Source organism: Microplitis demolitor, chromosome 7 (genome assembly GCF_026212275.2).
Source record: "Microplitis demolitor isolate Queensland-Clemson2020A chromosome 7, iyMicDemo2.1a, whole genome shotgun sequence".
NCBI classification, from domain to species: domain Eukaryota; kingdom Metazoa; phylum Arthropoda; class Insecta; order Hymenoptera; family Braconidae; genus Microplitis; species Microplitis demolitor.
In genome coordinates this window covers 18,825,767-18,851,820 of record NC_068551.1, presented here as the reverse complement: position 1 = coordinate 18,851,820, position 26,054 = coordinate 18,825,767, and the positions used below count along the sequence as shown (strand labels likewise).

Genomic DNA, 26,054 nt, shown 5'->3' with positions numbered 1-26,054 from the left:
TGGTAAAATGGTTTTTGCGAGGCTTTTACTCAACTACTACTGCAACTACTAGTAAAACTACTAGCTAGTAGCACTGCTACTACGGCCACTCGTGAATATAACCACCCAAAGGTCACATCGCTCGTGGGATCAAATAAAACGAGATTACATTAATCATGCCTCAGAAATTTTATTCAGATCTATCAGATATTTTTCTCCATCATATATTATTTTTCTCCATCATCCATTTAACGAAAAAATATGAATTCATATATTTATATGCTTGCTAAATAAATAACATCCATATCAATTTATTTTTACACGGTTATATAAACAGCAAAAAGTAAAAAATTTTTTTTTATAATAAAATCAACGTCATATATTTTATCGAGACTTGAAAAAAAAAAAAAAAAAATCCGAGCTAAAATTAAAATTCAAACTAAATACTGGCTCTCGGTAATTACGTTAAAAAAAAATTCGATGACAAAGCAGACGAAAAAAAGACTGAAATAATGAAGAGTAGAAATAAAATATAAAATATAAAATAAAAGGGAATAAAATAAAATTCTGTTAATTTTCTTTTATTTCACAGAAACTGGCACAGATCGACGACGTCAAATAATTCAGTGATAAGAGACAAAATTAACTAACTGCGAAATTAATCAAATATACCCAGTCGATTTATATAATTAATTTATTCAAAATCAAATTGTTCAATTAACTTAAACAATCAAATCTTTATATACATAATGTAAATACTATAATATAAAAGGTAGATTATAATTGAGAAACGATAACAAATTATAATACCAATAATGTGATTTATATAAAATAAAATGACGTATAAGGGAGTTTCGTTGTGATTTTCCGAGGAAATCGGCCAAGCGTTCACGCGATTCAGCCGTTTAACTTGAAACGCGCTATTGGTATTCTCGAAGCTATATACTGTGAAAGCCAAAGAAGTATAAAGAAGCAAAGAGGAATAAGAAAAGTATATAAGAAGTATAAGAGGTAAAAAAAAAAAAAAAAAAAGGTATAAAAACGGAGTAAAGTAAAAACGAATATAGATTTATACCAGCAGAGAGTAAAGGGTGAAGAAACTACCGTGGAGATATATAGCACAGTGTAGGAAAGGAGCAGAGTAAAAGCCGCCACGGGAAAGAAGGAAAAGCCGCGAAAAACATGACGCCACGAAAGTACGTAACTTATGGCCTCGCATAAATAACGCCGCTGAGCTGGTATAACCTGGAGATCGATTCCGCTTTAGGTTTTCCTTCACTTTGGTTAGCCCCGTTTATCCTCAACAACACTGAACAGTAACGCAAAAGAATATTGTATGGCGGACCAGCCAAGCCAGCCCAGTATCTCAAATCACCCAGACTAGACTAGACTATACTCTTCTGTACTTAACTTCCATACACGCGCTAAGAAAAGAAGAGGGAAACAAGAGATAATAAAAGAGCTTGCAACTTGGGATAACAAAAAATCTCAAGGTTTTTTTTATGAAAATATATAAAAAATTTTGAAGGAATATCTATATATATATATAGAGAGAGAGACAGAGATAGGGAGAGTCGGAGGATTAATAAGAAAAAGTAGAAGAAAGAAACGAACCGAGACACCGGAGGGAAAAGCCTAAACTTTGTCGACATGGAACTGTTGATGTTGTTGGCTGCAGCAGCCATCTTCTTGGGCTTCTGCCAGACAGATGAAAAAGGTAACGTATGGATGGATGAATGGACGCCACTGTAGATATGTACCCTGTACTGTCTTTTCGACTTTGCTTGCTTATGTCCCGTTGATACTCTTCCATACATTACACTGCTACACTTCTATTCGACGAAACGTGACGAGAGATTGTAAATAATAAATATGCTTTACTCATAAATTTATGCATAACTTTTTTCCTTCCTTTTTTCATAGAAAGGAATTTATGATGCAATTGAAGCGCAAGCATTAATAATACTGACGATTCGAAAATATTTTCTTCATTTTTCTTCACAGACTTTTTTATTTGCTTATCTTATTTATTCAATTTATTATAAAAATCCCAGAGGCAGCAGCCAATTATAGAGTCAGGGAGTAAAAAAAATATTTGCTGTATAAAAAACATCTTTACAATTTGTGAATTTTAATAATATAACGGATTACACACTAACACTATTTATTTATTATAATTATACACTGCTTCGCATTGTTTGAATAATATACTTTTTATTCTTCAAATAATTATTTGTGGTGAATAGGATGTTAAACTCTGTTTTGCAGTAATACAATACTTTTTTTTTTTTTTTTTTTTTTTTTTTTTTTTATTTATAATAATAATTATTATCATTATTCGCTTCTGTAAACGGAGAGAAAATTATGGTAACTGTTCCTAGTACGTTTATGAAATATCATCCCACAGTGTTATGGTAATGATTACTTGGGATTATGGGATATAGACCCATACTTTCTGAGAAAAGTTTCCATAAGTATGGGAACAATTCCTATCATTATGGTAACAGTTCCCATATCGCATGTGAAAGAATCATGGTAATGATTACCATACTCATAGAAATAGTTCCCATAAGCAAATAGGAACCAATCCTATAACCACATTGTAACGGTTCTTATAATATTATGGCAACCATTCCCATAATATCATGGTAACTATTCCCATAGTATTATGGTAACGATTACCATAATATTATAGTAACCATTACCATAATTCCATAGGAACTATTCCGATACCATATGGGAATTATACCCATAATTATAGGAATGATTACCATAATATATATGGGTGCCGTTCCTATAATCAACATTTGAAAAAAAACCCGTTACCATGCAGTATGGGGACCATTCCCATAATATATTGTAACTGTTACCATAATTTTCTCTCCGTGTAATTACGGAAAAAAAATTATGGGAAGTGTTCTTATGCATTATGGGAACTATTCCCATAATGGTATGGGAACCATCCCCATAATATCATGAAAATTTTTTTATTAAAAATTTGAGATTTTATCGAAATTTAAATTTTTATTTCCAAAATTCGGTCAATATTAAAAGTCGGAAGTGTAAAATTAAAAAAAAAGTATTTTAATATAAAAAAGTTAGCATAAATAAATTTATAAAATAATAATAATGCATGAAAATTAGAGCAATAAATACTTGAATATTTATAAGAAGTATTAGCTTTTATTATGTTGCTTTATTGCTAAAGTAAATAGAGTTTTGTATTAAAAAAATGAAATCCATAAAAAAAGGATAATAACAATAAATAATAAAAAAGTAAATTAAAGCGAGATTGATTTATAGCTTTTGCTGTAAGTAGTTCAAGTTTTGTTAGCTTTAAAAATAGAGCGGGAAAAAAATTATAATGAAAACAGTGTTAAAAAAAGTATCATTAAGCAGAAAACGCTAGAGTGAAAATATAAACTAAATTTATTCTGTCGATAAAAAAACAGCCAAGGAGGGAAAAAACCGTGAGCGACTCGAATCGGAATTTCTGTTCGGGAACACGAGGTAAGAAATTAATAGGACTTTGTTGCTTGTATTTTCTGGCTTGAAAGAATTTTCCTTATGAAAATCTTTGTAGAAAGTAATGATATTAGGTTGAGCTTTACCGGGAGATATATATAAATATATCGGTGCACCGCGTCGAAGCTTGTTGTTAGGATAACAGAAGCAACCAAGCAAAGTACCATCACTAAGCTCAAAAGCTTAAAGCTTCAAACAGACGGGAGTTTGCTATGTGAACAAACAAATGGATATTTGTGGAATGTACCTTTCAACCCAATGTTAAATTCAATTTTAAACCATGTATTGGATGAAAACATAAAAGTTTCATTCATGTAGTCTCTTCATTTACTGCTATCATACAACGTAACATATATATATGTCTATATGTATTTATTGAGTTCGTGTTTCAACTGTTAGATTGTCTCATTCGAGTTTCGCGGTAGTTTATTTATCGATGAATATATAGAACGACCGTTTGTATTTCAGTTTCAACACCGTACATACACCCTGACTGGGGCTTTTTGTATACACACAAATATACACAATAAGAAGATACATGATATAGCTTTCAATCTCAATTAATTATTCTCTCATGTTCGTTTCACGCCTTTTAAATATAAACCACATTTCAAATCATCATGACGTATTACACATTTGAATATTACCCGCGCGTTTATATATTTTTTTATCACTTTTCACATTTTTACTGTGTCGCAGTTGATGTTTGCTGTTAGTTTCACTCGGATGAACAAAATTGATATTGAATTACTCGGATAATAGTCATCGTCAATGGTGGAAACTCGTAAAATAAATATTTTTGTTTTTCCCCGAGTAATTGAATACACGAGAGTTTTATGTTCATACACATACATGGATCGCACAGTCCATTATTTTACGATCGCGCAACAAAAAACAAAAAATTGAAAAAAAGGAACAAAGTGATAATATGATTTTTGAAACATGAATCCTACAAGCAAGATTAACAGTTAATCCGCGTAAAAAATCTATTTCTCACGTAACTTTTTATTAAAGTTTTTTTTATTTGATTGCAGTATCATTTTATGGTTCGAGCTACATTCACTTTCCGGTACAAGAAGCCAAAGGCAGTACTAACATAAGTTTTCGTTTCCGAACACATCTATCTGATGCAATCTTATTATTGGCAGCTGGAAAAACGGACTACTGTTTGATCAAGCTCGAAGCTGCAAGACTAAAGGTTTGTGTGCAGTCTTTTTCACTCTTTTTCACATCCTATTGTCTACTACTCTACTACTCAACTAGTACTAGTAGAAGTAGTACAACTATACCCACTACTACAACTAGTTCGAGTGCCGCAGGGATTCGGCCTCGATTTTAGACGAGGCTTCCCACATCACTAGTCTTTTTATTACGATAAAAAAAAGAAAGACTGAACAAAAAAGAAGAACAAAAAACAGAGAAAAAAGCAAAAAGAAATCCTCAAACGAGGTGCCAAGGGAGATAGACGTTTTTAATGTCCGTATTCGCGATAACATTTCGATCATGGTTCAAATATCACTGCAGAGCAAAATAATATAATAAGTTATAATATATACATTAAATTTAGTTTACTCTTATTTACTTTGCCAACATTTCAGACAAATATTTAGTAATTACAAACATCGTTACGGATATATAGATTCCCGGGAAAATAGCACGATAAGCAAGTTAGCTAAAACGTAAATTCAAGAGGTCGGGAATTAGCCGTTGGTCCATAGTAATCGATATTTGGTCGACGTTGAAACTCGCCACTGGTGCATAGCTCTCTCGATTCTGTATACATACATACGTACACATATATATGTCTGCAGATATATAGGTAGACACGATATCCAATACCATTGGGGGGTTTACTACAGTAGAATAAAATGAAAAGAATTAAAAACAAGTAGAAGAGGAAACACGGAGAATGAACGAACACAAAGGCGCTAAATAAATGGCCATAAACTAACTCTGCTGGTAATTGATGGAATCCAATTGGATCAGCGATAACTAAAAATGTTTGTCTAAATAGACATTCGATCGTTATTTTTTGTACATTTTTTAGCTCTGCTTTTTTACTCCTCTTTTTTCCCATAGTTTTGTTCTCCTTTTCATTGGGACCAGGGCATCTCGGGTTACTATGGCGTTAGGGAGATCCTTTAAGCTGAAGGAAAGTCGATATCAAAGGATATTCACGAGTGAGCTTGGGGGTGAAGCCGGCGAATTTCTCGGTACGTGATAATTAACTCTTAACGATCTGACTTGGCACGGGGTCAAGCCGGCGCGGTTCTAAAACGAATATCACGTTGCAAATTGACGTAATCCCTCGACGAAGATCTTCCCCTCTACTCGGATAATTAATCAAGCTAGCTCCTACTCGAACCCGAGATCTCGCGTAATGACACGGCTGCTGAGTCTTTGCCAACTCTAAGGAACATTTGCCCTCTATGTATTCGTATATAAGTATATATAAACCCGACCCTTTTGGATTTTCTTATAACCGACAATGTATGCTTTAACATCCTCGCCATAAATTTTCGTGATTGTATAAAACTGCGCTGATATTTCTGGGTGTTTGTGTTTGGACGTTTTTACACACACCCACTCCGTCTCTATCCCATCGTCTCGTATACAGATATATAAATACGTACGTATATTCTGGGGTGTACTCTATACAGCCACCCACTAGTGTATTTACTGAATTTCAGAGAGAACTACTGATCTAAGTACTAAAAAACTGGCATTTCCAGTTGGGCAGCCAGGTCATCGCAATTCGATGCTATATGCCAGATCAAATCGATTCCAAGCGATTTTCTTTGCCGCCACACTACTAGTATATCCCGTAAAAACGCATTCAATGAACCAGTCTGTTCATCCATTACTGGACAATCTACCTCCAAGAATTTTTATCAAATATACTTTATATAACTTTATCGATAATAATAATAACAGTTATTACTATATCGTGAGAGAAATCCAAACTGCTTCGCTTGAGGCGTTAGAGTCGTAACAGATATCACATTTATTATGAATTTCGTATAATATCTATTTTACTCGGTTTTTTTTTTTTTTTATTTTTGTTTGTCGTAATGAAATGACAAATAATGTTTTTTTTAATAATAAAACTTGGGATATTATTTTTCTTAAATTTGCATTCTACGATTAAATTTTTTCAGTTGGCTTAACTCGATCTGTCACCGTTTAATTTTTTTAAGAAAAATCAAATTTAAATAAAAAAAACTGTCGTACTGTAATTTTATTTTTTATTCGCGAACCTGTTTTTCTTATATAATTATATATAAATGTTTGTGAAAAGAGATATGATATAACTGGGTTTTTACACGAGTATATAAACGTTGTCTTTATGTTAAATTTTATGACTTCATTATAAAAATTATTTTAAACTTTTCTCTTGGAAAATTTCAAGTTCTCGAGAAACGACATAATTGAATTCAATTAAATTCTTCAATTTCTTTCTTCAATAGTTGCCAATGTTTAAGGTCTGTAAAGTCTATTGTTACCTTTGTCGAGAGCTCTTAGAGTTGACGTACATCTGTGATGAAAAATTTTCCTCAGATATTCACAAAATTAATTTACCGATTAAAGCATTTCTCATTAACATCAAAAAGTTGTCAATTCTTACAATGACAGACTGTTCTTTATCGTTCGATCGGTTAATTTTTGTCCGGATATCGCGGATTAAAAATGGATTTTTCTCAAGCTTTACTCTTCACTCAGATTCCAAGCTGATCATTATCTTCACCAGGAGCCAGAAAGTGTCGAGAAACATTGAAAACTTATCGGCTAATTTATTACCTAAATTATATTCTTTTTAGCCGTCGCACAGTTTTCGATAAATATTTTTACACCAAACTTTAGCTGTAAATGAGGAAAGAATTAAAATTCTCTGTGATACCTGGTACATCAAAGGTTGCTTTCTCGGGGTCAATCAATAGTTTCATCTTCAGCTAAATTCCACCAAGTTATTGAATAACTCTTCCAAATCCAGTTCTCCCTCGGTCAACATTTTTATCAAAAAACGTGAAGTTAATGATAAACAATAACTTCTTAACAAAATTGATTATTAAATGGGTCAGCATAAAATTAATTAATGATGGTTAAGCCGCAATTTGTGAATTTGTTCACGTGAATTAACCTCAACATGGACGCAGAGAGCAAATATTTAGCGGAAATTACCTAGGTTATATATAACCTCTTGCCCTCATACACACATACAAGGTTATATTTCTGTTGCTTCACCCGTATCGCCGAAGTAACGTTTGTATTAACCTTTATTCCTGGTGGGAAAGGATTTGGCAACGGTAACTTGGCTGTGTAAAGTATAGGAGGCTGCCTGGTTGCCTCCTGCTGAAGTTTCTCCACCGTTTATGTTAAATCTGCATAACTATTCGAGCGAATTTCCGAGTAGAGCTAGAGATTTAAGCTCGGAAAATAAGGTCTTCTGCAAGGCACCGCACTTTTCAGCTTTCCCAGACGAGGCGCCCTGCAGGTCTCAACACATTTTGATATACGCGCGGACCACCAGCAGCAATACCAAGACCCGTAACAGTAGCCAGCAAACTCTATTATAAATGTAGATTTTATGCTCTCTAAAAGTGGCAACAATTTTCTTAAGCTTTATCTTTCGCTGTTACTTAAATGTTTCTCTTAGGTACATATTAATTTGGGGGCTGGCGAGAGTGAAATTGCCAGTCCACGCGGCTTAACACTCAACGACCTCAGTTGGCACGAAATCCATTTAATACGCCAGGAGGCAAATATGACCTTACAAATTGATGGTATTCATATCACGAGAACACTATTGCCTGGAAAATTTTTTGTTTTAAACATAATGTATGGGGTTTTTATCGGAGGACAAGGCGAATTTCACGAGCTATTTCTAGGTGAGCATATAACTCTTACTTATATATCTTATTCCTCTATAATAAACATACTTGAGAGTCAGCAAGATTATACTTATGAATTGTGTATGCTTTATTTTCTTCTTAGAGAGTTTCTTTCACGGTTTTTAATCGCGTAAATACTACTTTAGTCTCTTTAAAGCACATCTATTAAAGTATATTCATATATATTTTGTAATATGTATGCCGAGGGTTTTTAAATTCCTTCTTGCTTTTCCCTCTTTTTTTAATACTTTTCCACTCTTCTTTTTAATTTATGAATGTATATGGGAATGAAGGCCACATAGTTTTAGCTTAAGCCAACAATAGAAGAAGTAATCTTGGTAGATAAGACAAAAGCAAAAAATGATAATAATAAAAAAAAAAGAAGAAGGTGTTTCTCGCTTTCGTCGTCTAATTCTCTTTCAAACAACCTAGGTCACCAAATTGAATACGATCAGCGCAAACAGCGACTTTCCTGGAACAATATTCCCGAGGCTAACCGGTGAAATTCAATTTACATATTCATGACAATTCATTTGTTCCTTGCGCGTTGTATAGACAAAATTTATCCAGAGAAGCTATATACGATAATTCTTTAGTTTTCTTTTCGAAAAATTTACCTCTGAACAAAGAACTAAAAATTGTCAATAACCCGAGCTCTATGTAAATTAAACACACCACGTACTTTTATTGCACACATATTTTTTAATTAAATTTTTTTTACTCCCTTTGGAAATTTATTTTATCTCTGCAATTTTTATTTACGGAAATTAATAAAAAATTTTAGTTTATTTAAAGCCCATATTTGTCTCTAATTTAAATCTTCGGTTTTAATGATGGAAATTTTCATATTTTTTTTTTTAAATTATACTTCAGAATTTATATAAAACTCATTAAAATTTAAAAACGATCGGGATAAAGTTAAACCAGCATGTAACAAAAAACGTTAATTAAAAAATTTAGCAAAAAAAATGCCTTCATTCCATATACGATTTTGTTGTCAGTTTCGTTGAAACAAAAATATGAAATGTAAATAATTTATAAAAATAAGTTAAAAAGTAAATAACTCGATTTGTATAATATTTACAATTTTTCCCTGTTTCGAGTAATGATAAACCACTGTTGGATGTTTTATCAGACGACTTGCATACTTTAAAACGTATACCCACCCTCTCTGGCATGTACTTTCTAATTTGCATAAATAAATATTTAAGAAAGTTTTGGATGAAACATGCTATCTTTTCCGTGGTGCATACTATACAACCAACTATCTGTGTCTACGTGAATCAACCGCTAAACTTTTTTTTTTTTTTCATATATTCGCGCTTTGTTGTAACATAAATTGTTTGCATTGCATCGCTATCAAATTTTTTATCACTTCTTTCTTGTTTTTTTTCGCCTTCAATTCATCAACTAATGGAAAGTTATTATTTATTTCAATGAGAGATCGGATAAAATTCATGAGTAACCTTTATCTTTTTACCCTTTATTTAAATATTTTCATTCCAGAATATCTCATCTTATAAGCTGTGAAATAAACATTTCACTCTATCGCTAATGTTATCGGAAAAAAGTTATTCCGTAGATTTAATAAATAAATAAATTCGTTTTCCCTGAAACTTTCTTCCCGCTGAAATCTTTCGACATTTTTTTATGTACACAATAATGTTTATACTTATGGTGATAAACCTTTTTTATGTTTCGCTGAAAATTTGCAATACCCTTTTTATTCTAACGATAAATAAATATGTATAGGTCACACGGAATATATGCGCGGATGTATGGCGGATATTATTTACAATGGAGCAAATGTAATAGAATATACAAAGTCACGACAAGGAAAATCTGAAGCTAGCGCAGTTACGTGGGGCTGTTCAAAGGTATTTGACGCAACAAAAAAAACGGAAATAAGTTTTCTTGAAGAGGGTGCATTTCTATCGATTTCGCGGCCAATATCGCGCACCGGCTCGAGGTAAATATTTTTATTTTTAAATATCCATTTACACTTGACACTAAAAAGATGAAATATAAATCTCACAGTTAATGTCTGCCTTTTTATTTTTTTTTTCTGAATAAAGGAAATACAGCTTTACTGGTCTACTTTATTGACATCTAATTATTGCGATATAGGTAACACTTCGTCAATTAATATAAACATCTTCAAACCCAGTTTCTAAATGAAAATAATAAATTCAAAGATGTCAAAAGTTGTAATAATTTGATGTTAATAAAGTAGATCACTGTAAAAAATTTTTGTATAAAAATGGACCCGGAAAACTTTACACGGCAGTGTAGTGTGAAATAACAATGGAAATTTTCCATCCGTGCACTGTGAAAAATCCCAATTAAATTTTACTATGGGTGAATTGTAACCCCGGACCATAAGAACACTGGTACAAAAGTTACAAGTGTCCCATAGTAAACGTATGCGCATAGGTCCCAATCGTGTCGTCTGCGCCTACCGTTTACTATGGGACGCTTGTAAATTTTGTACCAGTTTTCTTATGGTCCGGTATTACAATTCACCCATAGTAAAATTTGTGGGAAATTTTCCATCCGTGTAATTGTAACGCGGTGTAATCAACTTTTTTTACACCATTCCATGTTACTTGTTGTAATTTTGATTAATGAGCAGCAAACGATCATTGAATATTTTTAACTATATCAATAACTACATTAATTATATTTATATATTGAATAGTATTTTGAAAATAAATGTTCTCATCATCAATTTTCACAGCAAAATTTTTACACCGAGACATTTACACTACACTGAGTCAAAAAAATTTTTTACAGTGCACTATTTCCTTTATTCAAAAAAATATATAAGACTGATCTTGATATAAATAAAATTATTATTATTATTATCATTGCATTATAGTATTATCATGTTTATAAATATATTTTTCTTTATTTTTATATTCTTGACATCTAGAACTTTTGTCATGCACAGCACAACCTCGTTATGAGGCCCTTGTATATCTCATTTATGGAACCAAATAAAAGTAGATATCTGCCGTTGAAATAAGACCGACAGATTATCTCTTATAACGAGCTTGAATTACATTTCAAATAATATTAAAATTGATATAGGGTAATAAAACTGCATTCATATGCACGTAAAACTACTCCTTTAATTTTATTAGTATTTTATTTTTGAATTTTATCATTTACACTCGAATGAGCCTCTTTTTTTATGAACTTTGTACTAAATTTTTTACATGACGTATTTTTATGCTGTATTACTTTACAAACGATGGAAATTATCAGAGGAATTTAATTTTCCAGCAAATATAGAGGAAGGTATTTTTCATGAAAATCAAAAACGTTTATACTTATTATTCACGAAAAATATATACAATAGAGAGTAAAAATGTTACATTGAAATAATTAAAAAATTAATCACATGCTGTTCATAAAATTTTTTTTTGAAAATTATTGGAAAATATTTTACAGAATATTAAATTCAAATTAATTTAAAATTTTTTTCAACTTTGGGTTATTTTAAAATAAACAAAAATATTTATCATCAGCTCTGATTCCTTCCATTAGCATTTCAATGTTCAAAGGAAAATGCATTGAATGAAAACCCTATATCAATAATTAATTGGAAACGGATTAATTGATTTCTCTATTATCTGTTGATAAAAATTCTATAGCCAAGTAATTAATTTGCAAATAGCAAACATATCAAACTAGGGATTAATATTTTTTCACGTATTTCTATATACATAATATATATATTATACATCCATTTAACATTAAATTAGTTGTCATATGACAAGCAATGATATATATAGTAGTAAGCAACAGTGATATGATATTGGAGTATTCCATTGTGAACATCGTGTCACCGCATTGCAGATGGGAATTCGAGTTGAAAACGACCTCAGAGATGGGACTACTGCTGTACAACGCAGGACAAGCATCTCACGCTGATTATTTGGGCATTGAATTGCATGAGGGTAAAGTGCGACTGTTAATGAACAAAGGCAACGGTGCTACTGAACTGATTCACTCAACGGCTGTGAAAGATGGAAAATGGCATAAAGTAATAATAGATTTTAGTCCAACAATAATTGGTATCAGCATCGACGAGAAGCCTGCCGAACAGCTGAATTTACCATCCGGCGGAAATCGATACTTGGACTTGGCCGAAACGTTGTATATCGCTGGCACAGAGCTCAATAAACAGGCACGGGCGATTGGTAGAGGGATCAAATCAGGCGATCGCAGTTACAAGGGTTGTCTCAGAAACATGCTTCTGGATTCGTCGGAAATCGGTTTGCCTGACGTCAAAATAAGTCAAGGCATTGTCGCCGGATGCATTTGGTCTTACCCGTGCACCGAAAAGCGCCCGTGCATACCCTCAGCAACCTGTTCACAAGTCGGAGTCGACTCGTTTGAGTGTACCTGTGATCAACCCCATTGCGTCACGTCTAATTACGCCGAGAGCACTACGGTGAGTTAGCTTGTCATTTATTTAATTATTATTGCACCTGTAACTTTGCTAACTGTTTGACTATTGAAGACAATAAGACACTGAGATGAGCAGAACGTGACGTTCATTTTTAAGTTATTGTAATTTAGTTTAATGTTTGAGATCTATTAGAGATAATAATAATGCGATGATGCAAATTTCAAATAATTGAAGACTGATGCTGATGGTAAGTTAGTTGATACGTTGGTTAATAGACAGGTAGTAAAGCCTGCGTGTAGGTATATTAGGAAAGTACATATTGCTTTGGTGTATGTACACAGATAGAGAGATACACGATGATCGAAATTGGATGTGATACTAATTAGTGATGATACTCGGGCTTAGGGATAATTTTCCCGTGAATAGTGTTTGAAATGGGTGTATTTCACAATAGGCATCCTGTTTACTCGGCACGCGGTTTGCGGTTGTCGTCGAACGAGAGTGCTGATTTGCGGAACCCGCTATTCAAGAGCTAACGAGTTTGTAACTCTAGTTTATCGAATGATTTGTGTAATCCGATACTCTGTTTAGAAAAATTAACTAATTGACCTTTTAACCCGTACTACCTGATTATTATTCAACTTAATTAAAAGTTCACTTTTTCGGTCACAGTCTGATAACTTTGACAGACTGTATTAAAAAACCCAACCTGTCCTATTGACATTTTTAAACTAATGACCATTCAGCTGCATAAAAAAAACTTATCTTTTTTGTCAATAAATTTCAAACAATAATTCATACGCATGAGTTATGATTCTGTTTAATCTTCTTTTTTATATTTTAAAAACTTTTTTAATATTCTGCTTTTCAATTTTTTATTTTTACCATTATTATTATTATTATCGTTATTTTACATCGATAATAATATCATTCACGTCATTCAATAACCCCTTTTTTTCATATTTATTTTATACTATTTCATGCATTTTTATTAGATCTTCATCAATATATTTACCCATCTCTAAAAAAAAATTTTACACAAAAATATTTTTCCCCTCAATCGAAATCTACAATATTTTTGTTTAATTTGTTCTCCCAATTTCGTTCATTTAAATATTTTATTTTTTTTATATTAGTATCAATTCAGTCTATTAAATTATTTTTTAATAAAAAACAAAAAAAAAAAAAAAACAAATATTTAAATAAACGAACGAAATTCGCATTTACAGCGCAAACAAATATCAGATAAATGTAATTCATTCCAAAACTTTTGATATATATATATATATATATATATATATATATATATATATATATATATATATATATATATATATATATATATATATATATTTAAAAAATAGTAATTGAGTTATAATTAAGTATATAAAGTTAAAACAATTGACGTTTGTATGATATCCGATATTTATCTAACAGCGATACGATAAAAATATATCAACAAAAACATGATTTGAGCTCCGTAGTTTATTATATATATAAATATAGATATAAATATCTATAAATCGATAAAATAGCAAAGAACATTACGACAATGGGAAAATTTATTGAGTGTACTAGTATATTGTATTGTTCATCGTACAAGAATATCAATATCAAGTTATGTATATATATATGAGTAACCGTATCGAGCATTGAAAAGTCTATTGGATAGATTGGAATAACTCCCGTCGGAGACAGAAATCGTTTCTTTGTAAGCTCCGCGATGTACGATGCTCGTCTCGCAGGAAATCAAGCCATTTTATACGATTCCCCGGAGTATCAACAACGCACAGGGTTCTTTCAAGCGGGTTAGTTTAACAACTTTGATCTTTTCTTGTACAAAATAATTCGAGTTGCCAAGAACTACTCACCGAGTTTATATATATCTGTATACATACATTTAACTTACAGACAATAACAGTCTATATAATAACAATAGACTCTAACAACAAACAACAAACATCAAGCCCACAATGTTGCAGCAAGACTAGACAACAAGTAGATAATTATTGCCAACAGACGATAAAATTTATAAATACCTCGGTCTGGGATTATCATTGCAGGTAATTAGCACAATAACGGTGTTGTTCATTGCAGGAGAACGGGAGTTTAGCTCTGGATCTGGAGATCGTAGCGGTGAAGAGCATTGTGGTAGCAGAAGGCGAGCATGCATTTGTTACGAGGAACACTATTGCAATGGTACTGGACATTGCCAAGTACGGCGTAAACGAGGACGGGATAATTTTCAGCCTGGCCATACCGCCAGAACACGGTAGGCTGACCCAAGATTCAACCACAACGTCCGTTCGTTCATTCACGTTACACGACGTTTACAGAAACAAGGTATGCATCTCAACATTTAATTGGCGACAAATCACGCCCGTAAATCTTTTTAAAACCCACCAAGTACATTTTTTGTCATTTACTTTACCACGGCCTTGTTAAAAAGGACATTTATTTGAATTAAACTTTTCATTTGTTTGCTGATGTTTTCCGACATCAAACGTTATTTATATATTTGTCGGCAAATAATTTATACTGCAGTGTAAATATGTCTTCCGATCTTTTATAAAGTCATCTTCTTAAAAATAATAACTTACTCTATATATATGTATATATGCATAATATGCATACTGATGTATATTCTATGCATAGATATAGATGTATATTGATGGTAGATATGCAAAGTTTCCAATTTCACCCGGTCACTGGTTTCGCGGTTGGCTCTTTAAACTTTACGTGAAAACTAAAGTTGCATTTCGCGAGCGTATATACTCTCATCTCTTCTCTTGACTAGTTTCAATACTTATATATATATATATATATATATATATATATATATATATATATATATATATATATATATATATATATATATATATATATATATATATATATATATATATATATATATATATATATATATATATATATATATATATATATATATATATATATATATATATATGTATATAAGTATGGAATGGCTGCAGCATCACCTCGAGTATTGTCACAAACCCGAACAAACTTTGAATAACATTGCCGATATCGTTCGACTGTCCGCAAGAACTTTCGCGAGTCATCGATTGACTCGACACTTTTACATTGCCCAAAGTTAACTAATATTTGTACCTTCATACTTTTCGATTTTATTCCATGCCTGTTTTTTTTTTCTTATTGTTGATAAATTTTTCGGAAATCGAGAAAGTATAAATTTATCGATAAAAGTATCGCTAGCAATGTCAAGTGAATAAAAACTGCGGAATAAAGTTTGAGGAAAAAAATAAGTGGAATAAGAAACGAGGAGTAAAAAAATTAAAGTGGTATATCCAGACTGGAGTTTGACAGTCTCTCGGCTAATCTTGTGGATCAGTCGAAGAAAGTGAAGCGATGGGTTTGTAAGCGTTGGCTGAGCAATCACGTGTTCGTCTTCTAATAGTCTCAGAGGATGGTCTATAGATAGGACGTGAGGAGGACTAACTTTAGAAGCATTGGGGAGAGAGAAAATGGGTGGCTGCTCAAGTAGAAGAGCACACCCGCGTTCGTCGACGGTTTTATATACTTTTGCGTCTTCCCCAACGACTAAGCGTTTCTATATATATCATCCATATATTCTCTACATGGATATATATATATATATATATATATATATATATATATATTTATGTACCAAATATACATACAAGAAAAAACGTACATTTAATCTTTCCTTTCTTTACCATTTATTATATTCCCACTACTATTATCAAGTATATATATATGAATATTTCTTTATAAAATTAATTTAGCCAAGTAGCGTATGTTACCTACACATTCACGGGACTTATCTTGCTGGCAACTTTGTGCCGTCTACTTTTGAATTAATTTCCCTTCCCACAAGTTTATTTTTCCTAGTGGACTACTTTTTATAATATAATTGAGTCTGACAACCCTTGCGGTAGAGGAGAAAGAGGTGCTGGTATATATGCTAATTGTCGGATTTTTAATGAACCACGACTTTGTTTTAAGTGGCTCATGATTGGAGGAGTTGATAAAACTTGAATGTTTATTATCATTATATTTTATCTCTTCTTTTTGTGTCTTCATTTAACTCGAAATTTACCGCTTTTTATTGATAATTATTTTTTACTTTTTTACTCTCAATACTCATTTATTTTTTGAAGTAACGTTGAAAGAGATTACAAATTGAATCACAGATCCAGTACGTACATGACGGTAACGAAAGCCCGGAGGATTCCATGATATTGGAGTTGAAGCTGACGGCTGGAATTGGCTTTACGCTTCCTGGATATCTTCAGAGCCGTCTGAGGTTCCCCCTTAGTGTCAATGTAACACCGGTGAACGACCCGCCGCTTCTTGAAATACCGACCACCAAGGTCCTCAGACTTGCTCAAGTAAGTAAACGAGTCAAAAATATTACTTTCAGAAGTTCAAATAAAATTTACGTACCATATATATATATATATATGAAAACAAAAAAGCTCTTAGTTATTTTCCACGTGGCTTACGATTAACTCTTCGTCATTCGCATTTTTTCCGCACGACTCAACCTCAAAGGAATTAATAGCAAAAAAAATTTCAATTAGAGTAAAAAAAAATAAAAATAAAGTTTATATAATGAAGCGTATAATAAGTTAATAAATGTTTATTTAGTGTAAGTTGGTAAGGGTTAAGTAAGTCGTAAAATGGCATTATACTTGGGCCATGAATTAAAACCCAGCACATATCGTGTTTATAATTGGAATAACGGGAGCTAAAGAACGTTAAAACCGCTTTAACCATGCGTTTAAACGTATTCTGTACCAACCATTGCCGTTTGACAAATTAACTAAATTACTTGAACCGCACGGCGGTCACGTAAATTGTATGTTTGAAATTAATCAATATGACAATTTATGGATAGACATATCGTCTATATACACAAAGACATATATGTTTATATATGTATATATTGAATATGGTTATTACTGTGCCTAGGGAACGCGAAAAACATTGAACAAAGAGTTGGTATGGACAGTGGATCCCGACACACCACCAGATATCCTCGTTTACACGGTGTTACGTACTGACATTGATGCTGGTCACGTTGAAAAAGTCAATCAATCATCGGCCGGTCCCATCGAGACTTTCACTCAGAGCGAGTTGGCTCGCGGACTCATTTCCTATGTTCACCATGGAAACAGTGAGTTTTATTATACGTTAACAATGTTATTTTTATCTGATTTATGTCAAACATTATTATGACGTATATTTATATATATAAATTTATCAACTCTATAATGGATTCAATTATTAAGCTCTTTGATTATTTATCGATGACTTATTATTTTGCTATTAATTAACGAGCTCATTAAATTGACTGATGTGTTAATTATACGTTTAATAATTTAATTTAATTATTTTACAGCTAAATCGAACGCTATGCTGGGCCTACAAGTGACTGACGGAAGGGAGACGAGTAAGCCGTCTTTTCTAAGAATATCTGCCTATCCACTACAGATAAAATTAAAACATAACACCGGCCTAGTGGTGGTACATCAGTCATTTTCATATTTAACACCAGCGAATATTTCCTTCGCAACGAATTCTGACGACACGAGTGTTGAAATATTATACAGCGTCGTTGTGCCTCCGCAGTATGGCGTCGTACAAAAATTAAAGTCCCAGACAAATTATTGGATAAATGTTGATAATTTCACAAACAAAGAAATTGAATCGGGGATCATAAGATATCTGCATAATGCCGCAAGTCCTGCTCAAGATGTTTTCAAATTTCAAGCGAGTGTAAAAGACGTTAAAACCCAACAAACTTTTGACTTTAAAATAACGTTTATTGATATGGAGCTGAAGGAAATAAACCGGGTGACCCTCGAATTCTTCGATGCCAAGGAAATTCATTTAACGAGTGGTTATTTAAAATATCAAACAAATCCATTGATAACTCTGTCGTCGAATATAGAATTCACGGTATTAAAATTACCAAAGTTTGGTAATATTATTATATATAATAATAATAATGAAGATCGTTATTTGGTTAAAGGCGATAAATTTACTCAAGAAGACATTGATATGGGTAAATTCAAGTATCGATTATTCAAGAGAGCATATTCGTCTATTGACGATGAAATTTTATTCCAAGTGAGTGCACCGCAATGTCAACCCTTGACTTCAAGTCTCTCAATTAAATATTCGATTGGCGCAAGCTCAAAGCCCTCATTCCCGTTGTCCTCCTCATTGTCGGCGTTACCATTTCACCCGCTCCCAGCTGCATCAACTAAGGAGACGTTAAATGTTAAGGAAGGATCACAAGTAGCTTTGAGTATCACTCGAATAAATCCCAAAGATTATAAAGTGAATGGACTGCTTTACAATATATCCCGACTGCCAGAGCACGGATCCCTGTCTATACAATGTATTTCAAATCAAACATCCAGATCAAACATAATATCCTTTACTTCTGAAGAACTTACAAGTCAATCAGTTTTTTACGTCCACGATGACTCTGAAACAACAAAAGATTCATTTCAGTATTTTTCGGTGTCAACTGACGACACAGATTTCATGTACGTCGGAACATTTGACATCGACGTCACATTGATTAATGACAATCCACCGGAATCCTCAGTTAATGCGGTATTTGACGTTGTCATTAATGGCGAACGTGTGATAACAAATAAAGAATTGACGTACGTCGATCGCGACTTGGGAACCCGTCCTGAAGACTTGATTTATACTATTCGTAATGTCACTAATGGAGGAGTTTATTCAGCGGTCGATCCTTCAAATCCCGCAAACCGAGTTCGTCTTGAAGAGTTTACTCAGCAGGATATTAATTATCGGCGTGTTTTATTCAAACATCAGGGCGATGATAATGGGTATTTAGATTATCAAGTTAGCGACGGTAATTTACGTACACAGGGTAGTTTAAGAATTCGAGCAAGTGCGCCTTACGTAAGGTTCCTTGAAAGCAATGCATCGATCGTGCAGTACAATGGTTCCGTTGTGTTCACAACAAAGGACTTTGATATTGCCACTAATGTCGACATCAACGATAAAGACGTTAAGTTCGCTATATCGAGCAGATCAAAGCACGGTGTGATATTGAAAAATAATCGTGAAGCGAGTGCATTCGATCGTGAGGAACTTGCGCAAAAGCTTGTTTCCTATCGCCATTTAGGCGGCTCGATGACTAAAGACGAATTTCGTGTCAATGTTACGGTAAACGGTAAAGTGTCTGCTGAGACGAGAATCATAATAAAAGTTTATCCCAAAGGATACTGGGAACCTCTGATTGTTCAGAGTAATCGTGTTATTCTAGTTGAAGAGGCAACGAGTGTTTTGATTAGCCGTAAGAATCTAGAAATCGGCCATCCGAAAATACCTCCTGCAGAGATAACTTATTTAATACGTGAGTGGCCGAGGAATGGGTATTTAGAAATACAAACACCGAGTGACGGGCACACCAGCAGCAGCAGTGGTAGTAGCAGTGAAGAGGCGAAAGATGACTACGAGGCAAATCTCGTAAGGCACTTTGATCAGAGTGTAATTAACGAGGGTCGTGTTTACTACGTACAGTCGGTTGCCAATCAAACTGAGGACAGTTTCGTTGTAGATGTTACCAATGGAATTACGTGGATGCGAGGTCTTGTTATTGATTTTATAATTATACCAGACAAACTTTACATTAAGGCTGGCAATATATCCGTCGTTGAGGGTAAAAATTCAATAATTGAACCCTCTAATTTTCATGTTATCACAACTTATTACACCGGAAAATTAACGGACTACCGTATCATCGACAAACCGAAACATGGAACGATAATGGATTCAGTCAAGCAGAATCAGGTGAAAAAGTTTTCTCAAAAACATTTAGACGCGGGTATTATTTACTACAAACACAATGGGGATGAAAGTTACACGGATTATTTTCAAGTGATAATAACTGCGGGTGACAAAACAAGTCAACCTGTTGATGTTTGGATAAATATACAGCCGGTGAACGATCAACTTCCCGTTTTGTCAAATCAATCAAATATTAAACTGTGGCAAGGTGGCAGTGCTGTTATTACACCGAACAATCTCTCAGCCTTTGACAACGATACGCATCCAGCGGACATTATTTATAATGTTACGACTATTAAAAATTTATATTTCTCCCTGGTTAATTCAACAAACATCGACATTTACAATTTTACACAGCAGCAAATCGATCAGTCGTTAGTATTATTAACGCACACGAATGGAACAGATGCATCTTTTAGCTTTGTGTTGTTTGATGGGTTACACACAACACAGCAGTACGACATTGTTGTCGAAACAATGCCGGTTAAATTGAGTATTTACAGAAATGATGGGCTTAATATTTTTCCGTTAACGAGAAAACCAATTACGGATAAACTATTGCTGGTAATGTGTACTGATAAACAACGCGAAATAAAATATATCGTGCGGCGTCCACCACATCTGGGAAAAATAATAATGGAGACAAATGAGGGGACTTGGCAAGAAGTTGACAGATTTACACAAAAAGATTTAAATTACAGCAAAGTCACCTACGAGCACACTAAACAATTTATGGATTTGTCGACCAATGATTCATTTATTTTCGATGTGGAAACACCATTTGCTGAGATTATCAAGAATCAGGTAATAAATTATATATTAAAAACTCAATGTAATTAACTTTTAAATTATTTCGTCAACAAAACGTTTTAAGTAAACTTAATTAATATGTTTTTAATTATGTCTGACACAAAAGCCTTTTGTTTATTTAAATTATGCTAAAAATTTCGAATTTAAATGATTAAATTTCAAATTAAATACCTAATTGGTAATTTATTTTTAATTAGACTTGTGTTATTAACAAACATGAATATAAATTTACAGATATTTAATTTTAAATAATTTGTTTTCAATTAAGATCCATTGAATTTCAATTATCAAATTTAAATTTAATTAAATATCAATTATTATTATAATTATTTATTTCAGATATTTCAAATAGACGTTTCCGTATCAAGTGGAGGCTTAGGCCGCTATATCACAACAAATCCGGTGCACGTTGAAGAAGGAGGTACAGGCTCAGTATCGATGAATATCAGCGGGATTATAAAATATTTACGTACAAAAACTGGTATCGAAAATCCCGCGGTGTTATCGCGCTTAACAAATCAGCCGATCTACGGACACGTAATGCTGCTTCCTGATTTAAACATAACGACATTTACTCAGCCTCAAATCGAGGGCGGCAAAGTGGCGTACTATCATGATCATTCAGACAGTACTGAGGACAATATTAACTTCTCCCTCTATCTTACACCCGGGCACGTAATGCTGTGCAACGCAACTATTCCCGTGATTATCTCACCGGTAAACGACCAACCATTCAAGCTGGTAACAAAGAACCCATTTATCACGGTTGTGCAGAATCAAACCCAAACAATAGACCGTGAAAGTCTGCTGACTACAGATGCAGATACACCACCGGAAGAACTGGTGTACGATGTCATATCAGAACCAACTGCCGGACGTCTTTTGCTGTTTACCTTTGAGCAGAATTCCTCCAACGTACGACAAGTCACTAAATTTACCCAGCAGGACGTCGATTCAAACCGACTTGTTTACGAACACAATGGCTCTTCTCAAGCAGTAGTATTTTATTTCCGGGTTTCTGACGGACGATTCACGCCCGTCTACACTTTATTTAACGTTCATGTGCTACCAATAAAATTAAACATCTCAACGGCCAACCCTGTGACGCTTCAGCAGGGCTTCAACATGGGGATCGTCACGGAAGAAAATATCAGGCTCGACACGAATGCCCGGCATGAGCACGTCACCTACGAAATAACCAGTCCACCAAGACACGGCACTCTCTACGTACGAGATGTCGCCGCGATAAAATTTAAACATCCTGATTTACTATCCAAAAGCGTTGTATTTGTGCAAACAGATATGACCGCATCTAACGACAGTTTTATACTTTCAGCTCGATTAAGTGATTACGAGGTATGGGGTATTAAAGTAACTATAAAAGTTGTACCATTGATGATAATACGACCAATGCTCGCGTTTGCCGGTGATAAAAATCAGATAACGTTGAAATCAATGGACGCAACCCCATTAGCTGAAGCGACTAATGGAAATCCAATTTACCGTATAACCGGTAAATCACGATACTGTAAAATAAAACGTATTATAAGAAATTCGGGTGACAAACGCAGTACGAGAGAACGTGAAATATCGAGATTTTCACATCGTGATATCATACTTGGTGTTATTTATGTAGTTTGTCGTAGAATTCATACAACAGATACTGGAACTAGTAATAGCAATAGCAATAGTAATGGTAATACTGGGGGTGCCTCTGGAGGGTTGCGTGATAGCTTCCATTTTACTCTCACTGCCGCGACATATCAACCAGCAGATGGTGTGCTAGAGATCAGGATTAAATCGGATCCTGAAGTGTCTAATAGTACACTAGGAGGACCGATGGATCCAGTGGGACATGAAGGCGAAATGGCACTTGCCCCCAATATTAATCACGACTACATTCTCATACTGGGAATGCTATTGGGTGTATTTGTGCTCGGAATATTTACCATTATTTTGATACGCTGTCGGCACAAAAGGTACAAAGGTAATCAAGAGAATAAAACAAATGAACCGACTCCCACTGTGGGCGTAATACCCTTGCCGCGACCGCCGGATCATTTGATGCCAGTTACACCGCATTTGAAGCGATATGAACACGATCACATTGACATTAACTCGAGCACGCCTCTGTCAATGCACTCGTCTATCACGTCCTCGCTACCACAGTGCAAGGTAATTCCTCTCAACCCACTGGACAGCATTGCTGGCTCAGATGCCGACATGTCTGCGAGGTATCCTTACGGTGTCGCGGATGCTGACGAGTGGAGTAGTTTTGATACGTCAGACCTACCCCCACTGCCTACAACCACACGCAGGACAGCTCCTTTACTGAGGAGAAATCAGTACTGGGTCTAGCATTCGGCCACATCGGGTCATGCCGATGTATCCCAGATGTCCCAACACGAACCCGGATAACCTATTGCCCCGGGTACGTAAAATTATTTTAAATAAATAAATAAATAACAAAAAAAAAAGACTGTAATTTCACTGGAACGACTAAATGCTCTAGGCGTTCTCGTCCGTTAATCGTTTTTGTAGACCTCTATAAGTTTTATACATCGCACTGCATTAAACATATTATTGAATAATATGAAATGGAATAATTTGGGAAGTCTACGGCAACGTCAAATGAACGCGAATTTTTTTAGAATCACAAAATAAGACTTTTTTTCGAATAGCTGCAAATTTTTCAAAAATGGACTCTTTTTTTTTCAAAAGAATGAAGATATTAAAATCTATGAAATTTTTTATTTTTTTTTTAAATCGTATTTTTTTCAAAATCCATTTTTCTCGAAAAATAAACGAGATATCGAAAAATTTTATTCTTTAAAAAAATTTATTTTTAATTCTTATAAATTCGTGATAATTTGACGGTGCTACGAAAGCCGTAGAATCTCCAATAATTTCATTAAAATAAATAAATCAATATATTTCTCATTAAAAAAATTTGTCTGTTAAAAAATATATTTTTTTTTAAATTTTTTCTGTCAATTATTTTTTTAAAAACCAAAAAAAAAAAAACATATATATATAAAAATAGGTAAATGTAATAAAGCATTCCAACGAGTTCCATAAATAAATGTAAAGTGTAAAATTACGCAGCAGGTGATTTTTTAATTGACAAATTTTTTTATTTGAGATTATTTGTATTTTTAAAAAATAATTATTATACGATTTATTCTCGGCCTAAATATAGCTTATCATTTTTATTTTATACCTGTCATAATGATAATAATAATAATTATAATGATGAAGATGATGAATGAAAATTAATTTTGTTAATTAAATAATCTTATTAATATTGATAATTACTATTTTTAAAAAATTAATTTTGGTTATTAAATTTATTAATTAATAATTAATTGAATGTATATCGCGAGATATTTTATCGAATCATGTGTGCTGATAATATGGAGATTTATAATTGTATTCAACATCGAAAATCTTTTAATTTTATAATGCTGTATACAATTGTAATAGATCAATAATAATAATTATAATGATACTAATAATTAATTAATTATTAAAATAATTATCTATGTTTGCACATGATAATTTATAAGAGTTATTAATTATAAATATATATAAATAAATATAACTAATTTTGTGTATAAATAAAAATAATGTCGTGATTAAAACAGAATATATAAATATATATAAATATAAATATTTAAATAATATTGCGTGTTGTATGCGAGAGTCGGCTTTCGATGCCGGATAAAAGGAAATTACTTGTAGAAATTAATAAATAATATTAATTATTAATTATTATAAAAAATGTACCGATAATTTAACGCGTGTTTCAGTATTAAATATTTGGAAATTTATGAATGTTGAAATGAATGAGCTCGTTGGTTTTTACTCAGAGTAAGATAAAATAATAAAATCAATTGAATAAATAATGACATGTTACAAAGAGAATAAATTATGTCGTTGATCGTTAATAATTAATGACATTGACTGTTAATTTAAATTTATCATTGCTGATATATGGATTATCAAAACACACATTCAGTTTTTAATTTATGTCAATATAAGTGATATTAATTTAACTTTTTTAAATTGTTACTTTATATGCTTAGAATAAGTTTTTTTATGGGTAAATAATTACGATAATTTAACTAGCAGACAACTGATATTTTTTTTAATTTAAAAAAAAAGCGGGAAAAAAAATTAATTCAAGTTCCGCTCCAAGTTACTTTTTCACCCATTTTTTCTAATATTTGCACAGAAATTTTTTTAAATTATTGTGAAATTTTTAAACATCGATATTAAAAATAAAAATGATTCGATGGAAGTTTGACTAAATTTTCCCACTTAAAAATTCAAATTCGTATAAAATAAATTTTTAAAAAATTTCGAAAATTTCTTGATTATAATCAAGAAAAAAATTTTAATAAAAATTTATTTGGTCAAATAAATATTTGCTTTAATTTTTGAACAATTAAAGTCTGCTATTTTTTATCACATATAATTAATAATAAAGATTTAATAATTAATTATGTTTGATAATTAGCAAGTTAAATAATAAAATAATCTAGGCCTTTTTTATATCCTACAAGCGAATCGATAAGAGTGCCATGATGTCT

The 26,054-nt window shown here is 32.7% G+C and overlaps 1 protein-coding gene across 1 annotated transcript; it reads left to right on the top strand.

Annotated features, from left to right (window-relative positions):
• The first annotated feature begins 1,011 nt into the window (after nucleotides 1-1,011).
• LOC103575782 (chondroitin sulfate proteoglycan 4) lies at nucleotides 1,012-24,227 on the top strand. Its single transcript, XM_053740667.1, has 10 exons — nucleotides 1,012-1,696; nucleotides 4,539-4,702; nucleotides 8,159-8,390; nucleotides 10,146-10,362; nucleotides 12,255-12,852; nucleotides 14,908-15,153; nucleotides 17,007-17,204; nucleotides 17,788-17,992; nucleotides 18,218-21,456; nucleotides 21,802-24,227. The coding sequence occupies exons 1-10, from the start codon at nucleotides 1,630-1,632 to the stop codon at nucleotides 23,818-23,820; spliced, it is 7,185 nt and encodes a 2,394-aa protein (XP_053596642.1). The 5' UTR covers nucleotides 1,012-1,629; the 3' UTR covers nucleotides 23,821-24,227.
• Nucleotides 24,228-26,054: the final 1,827 nt, after the last annotated feature.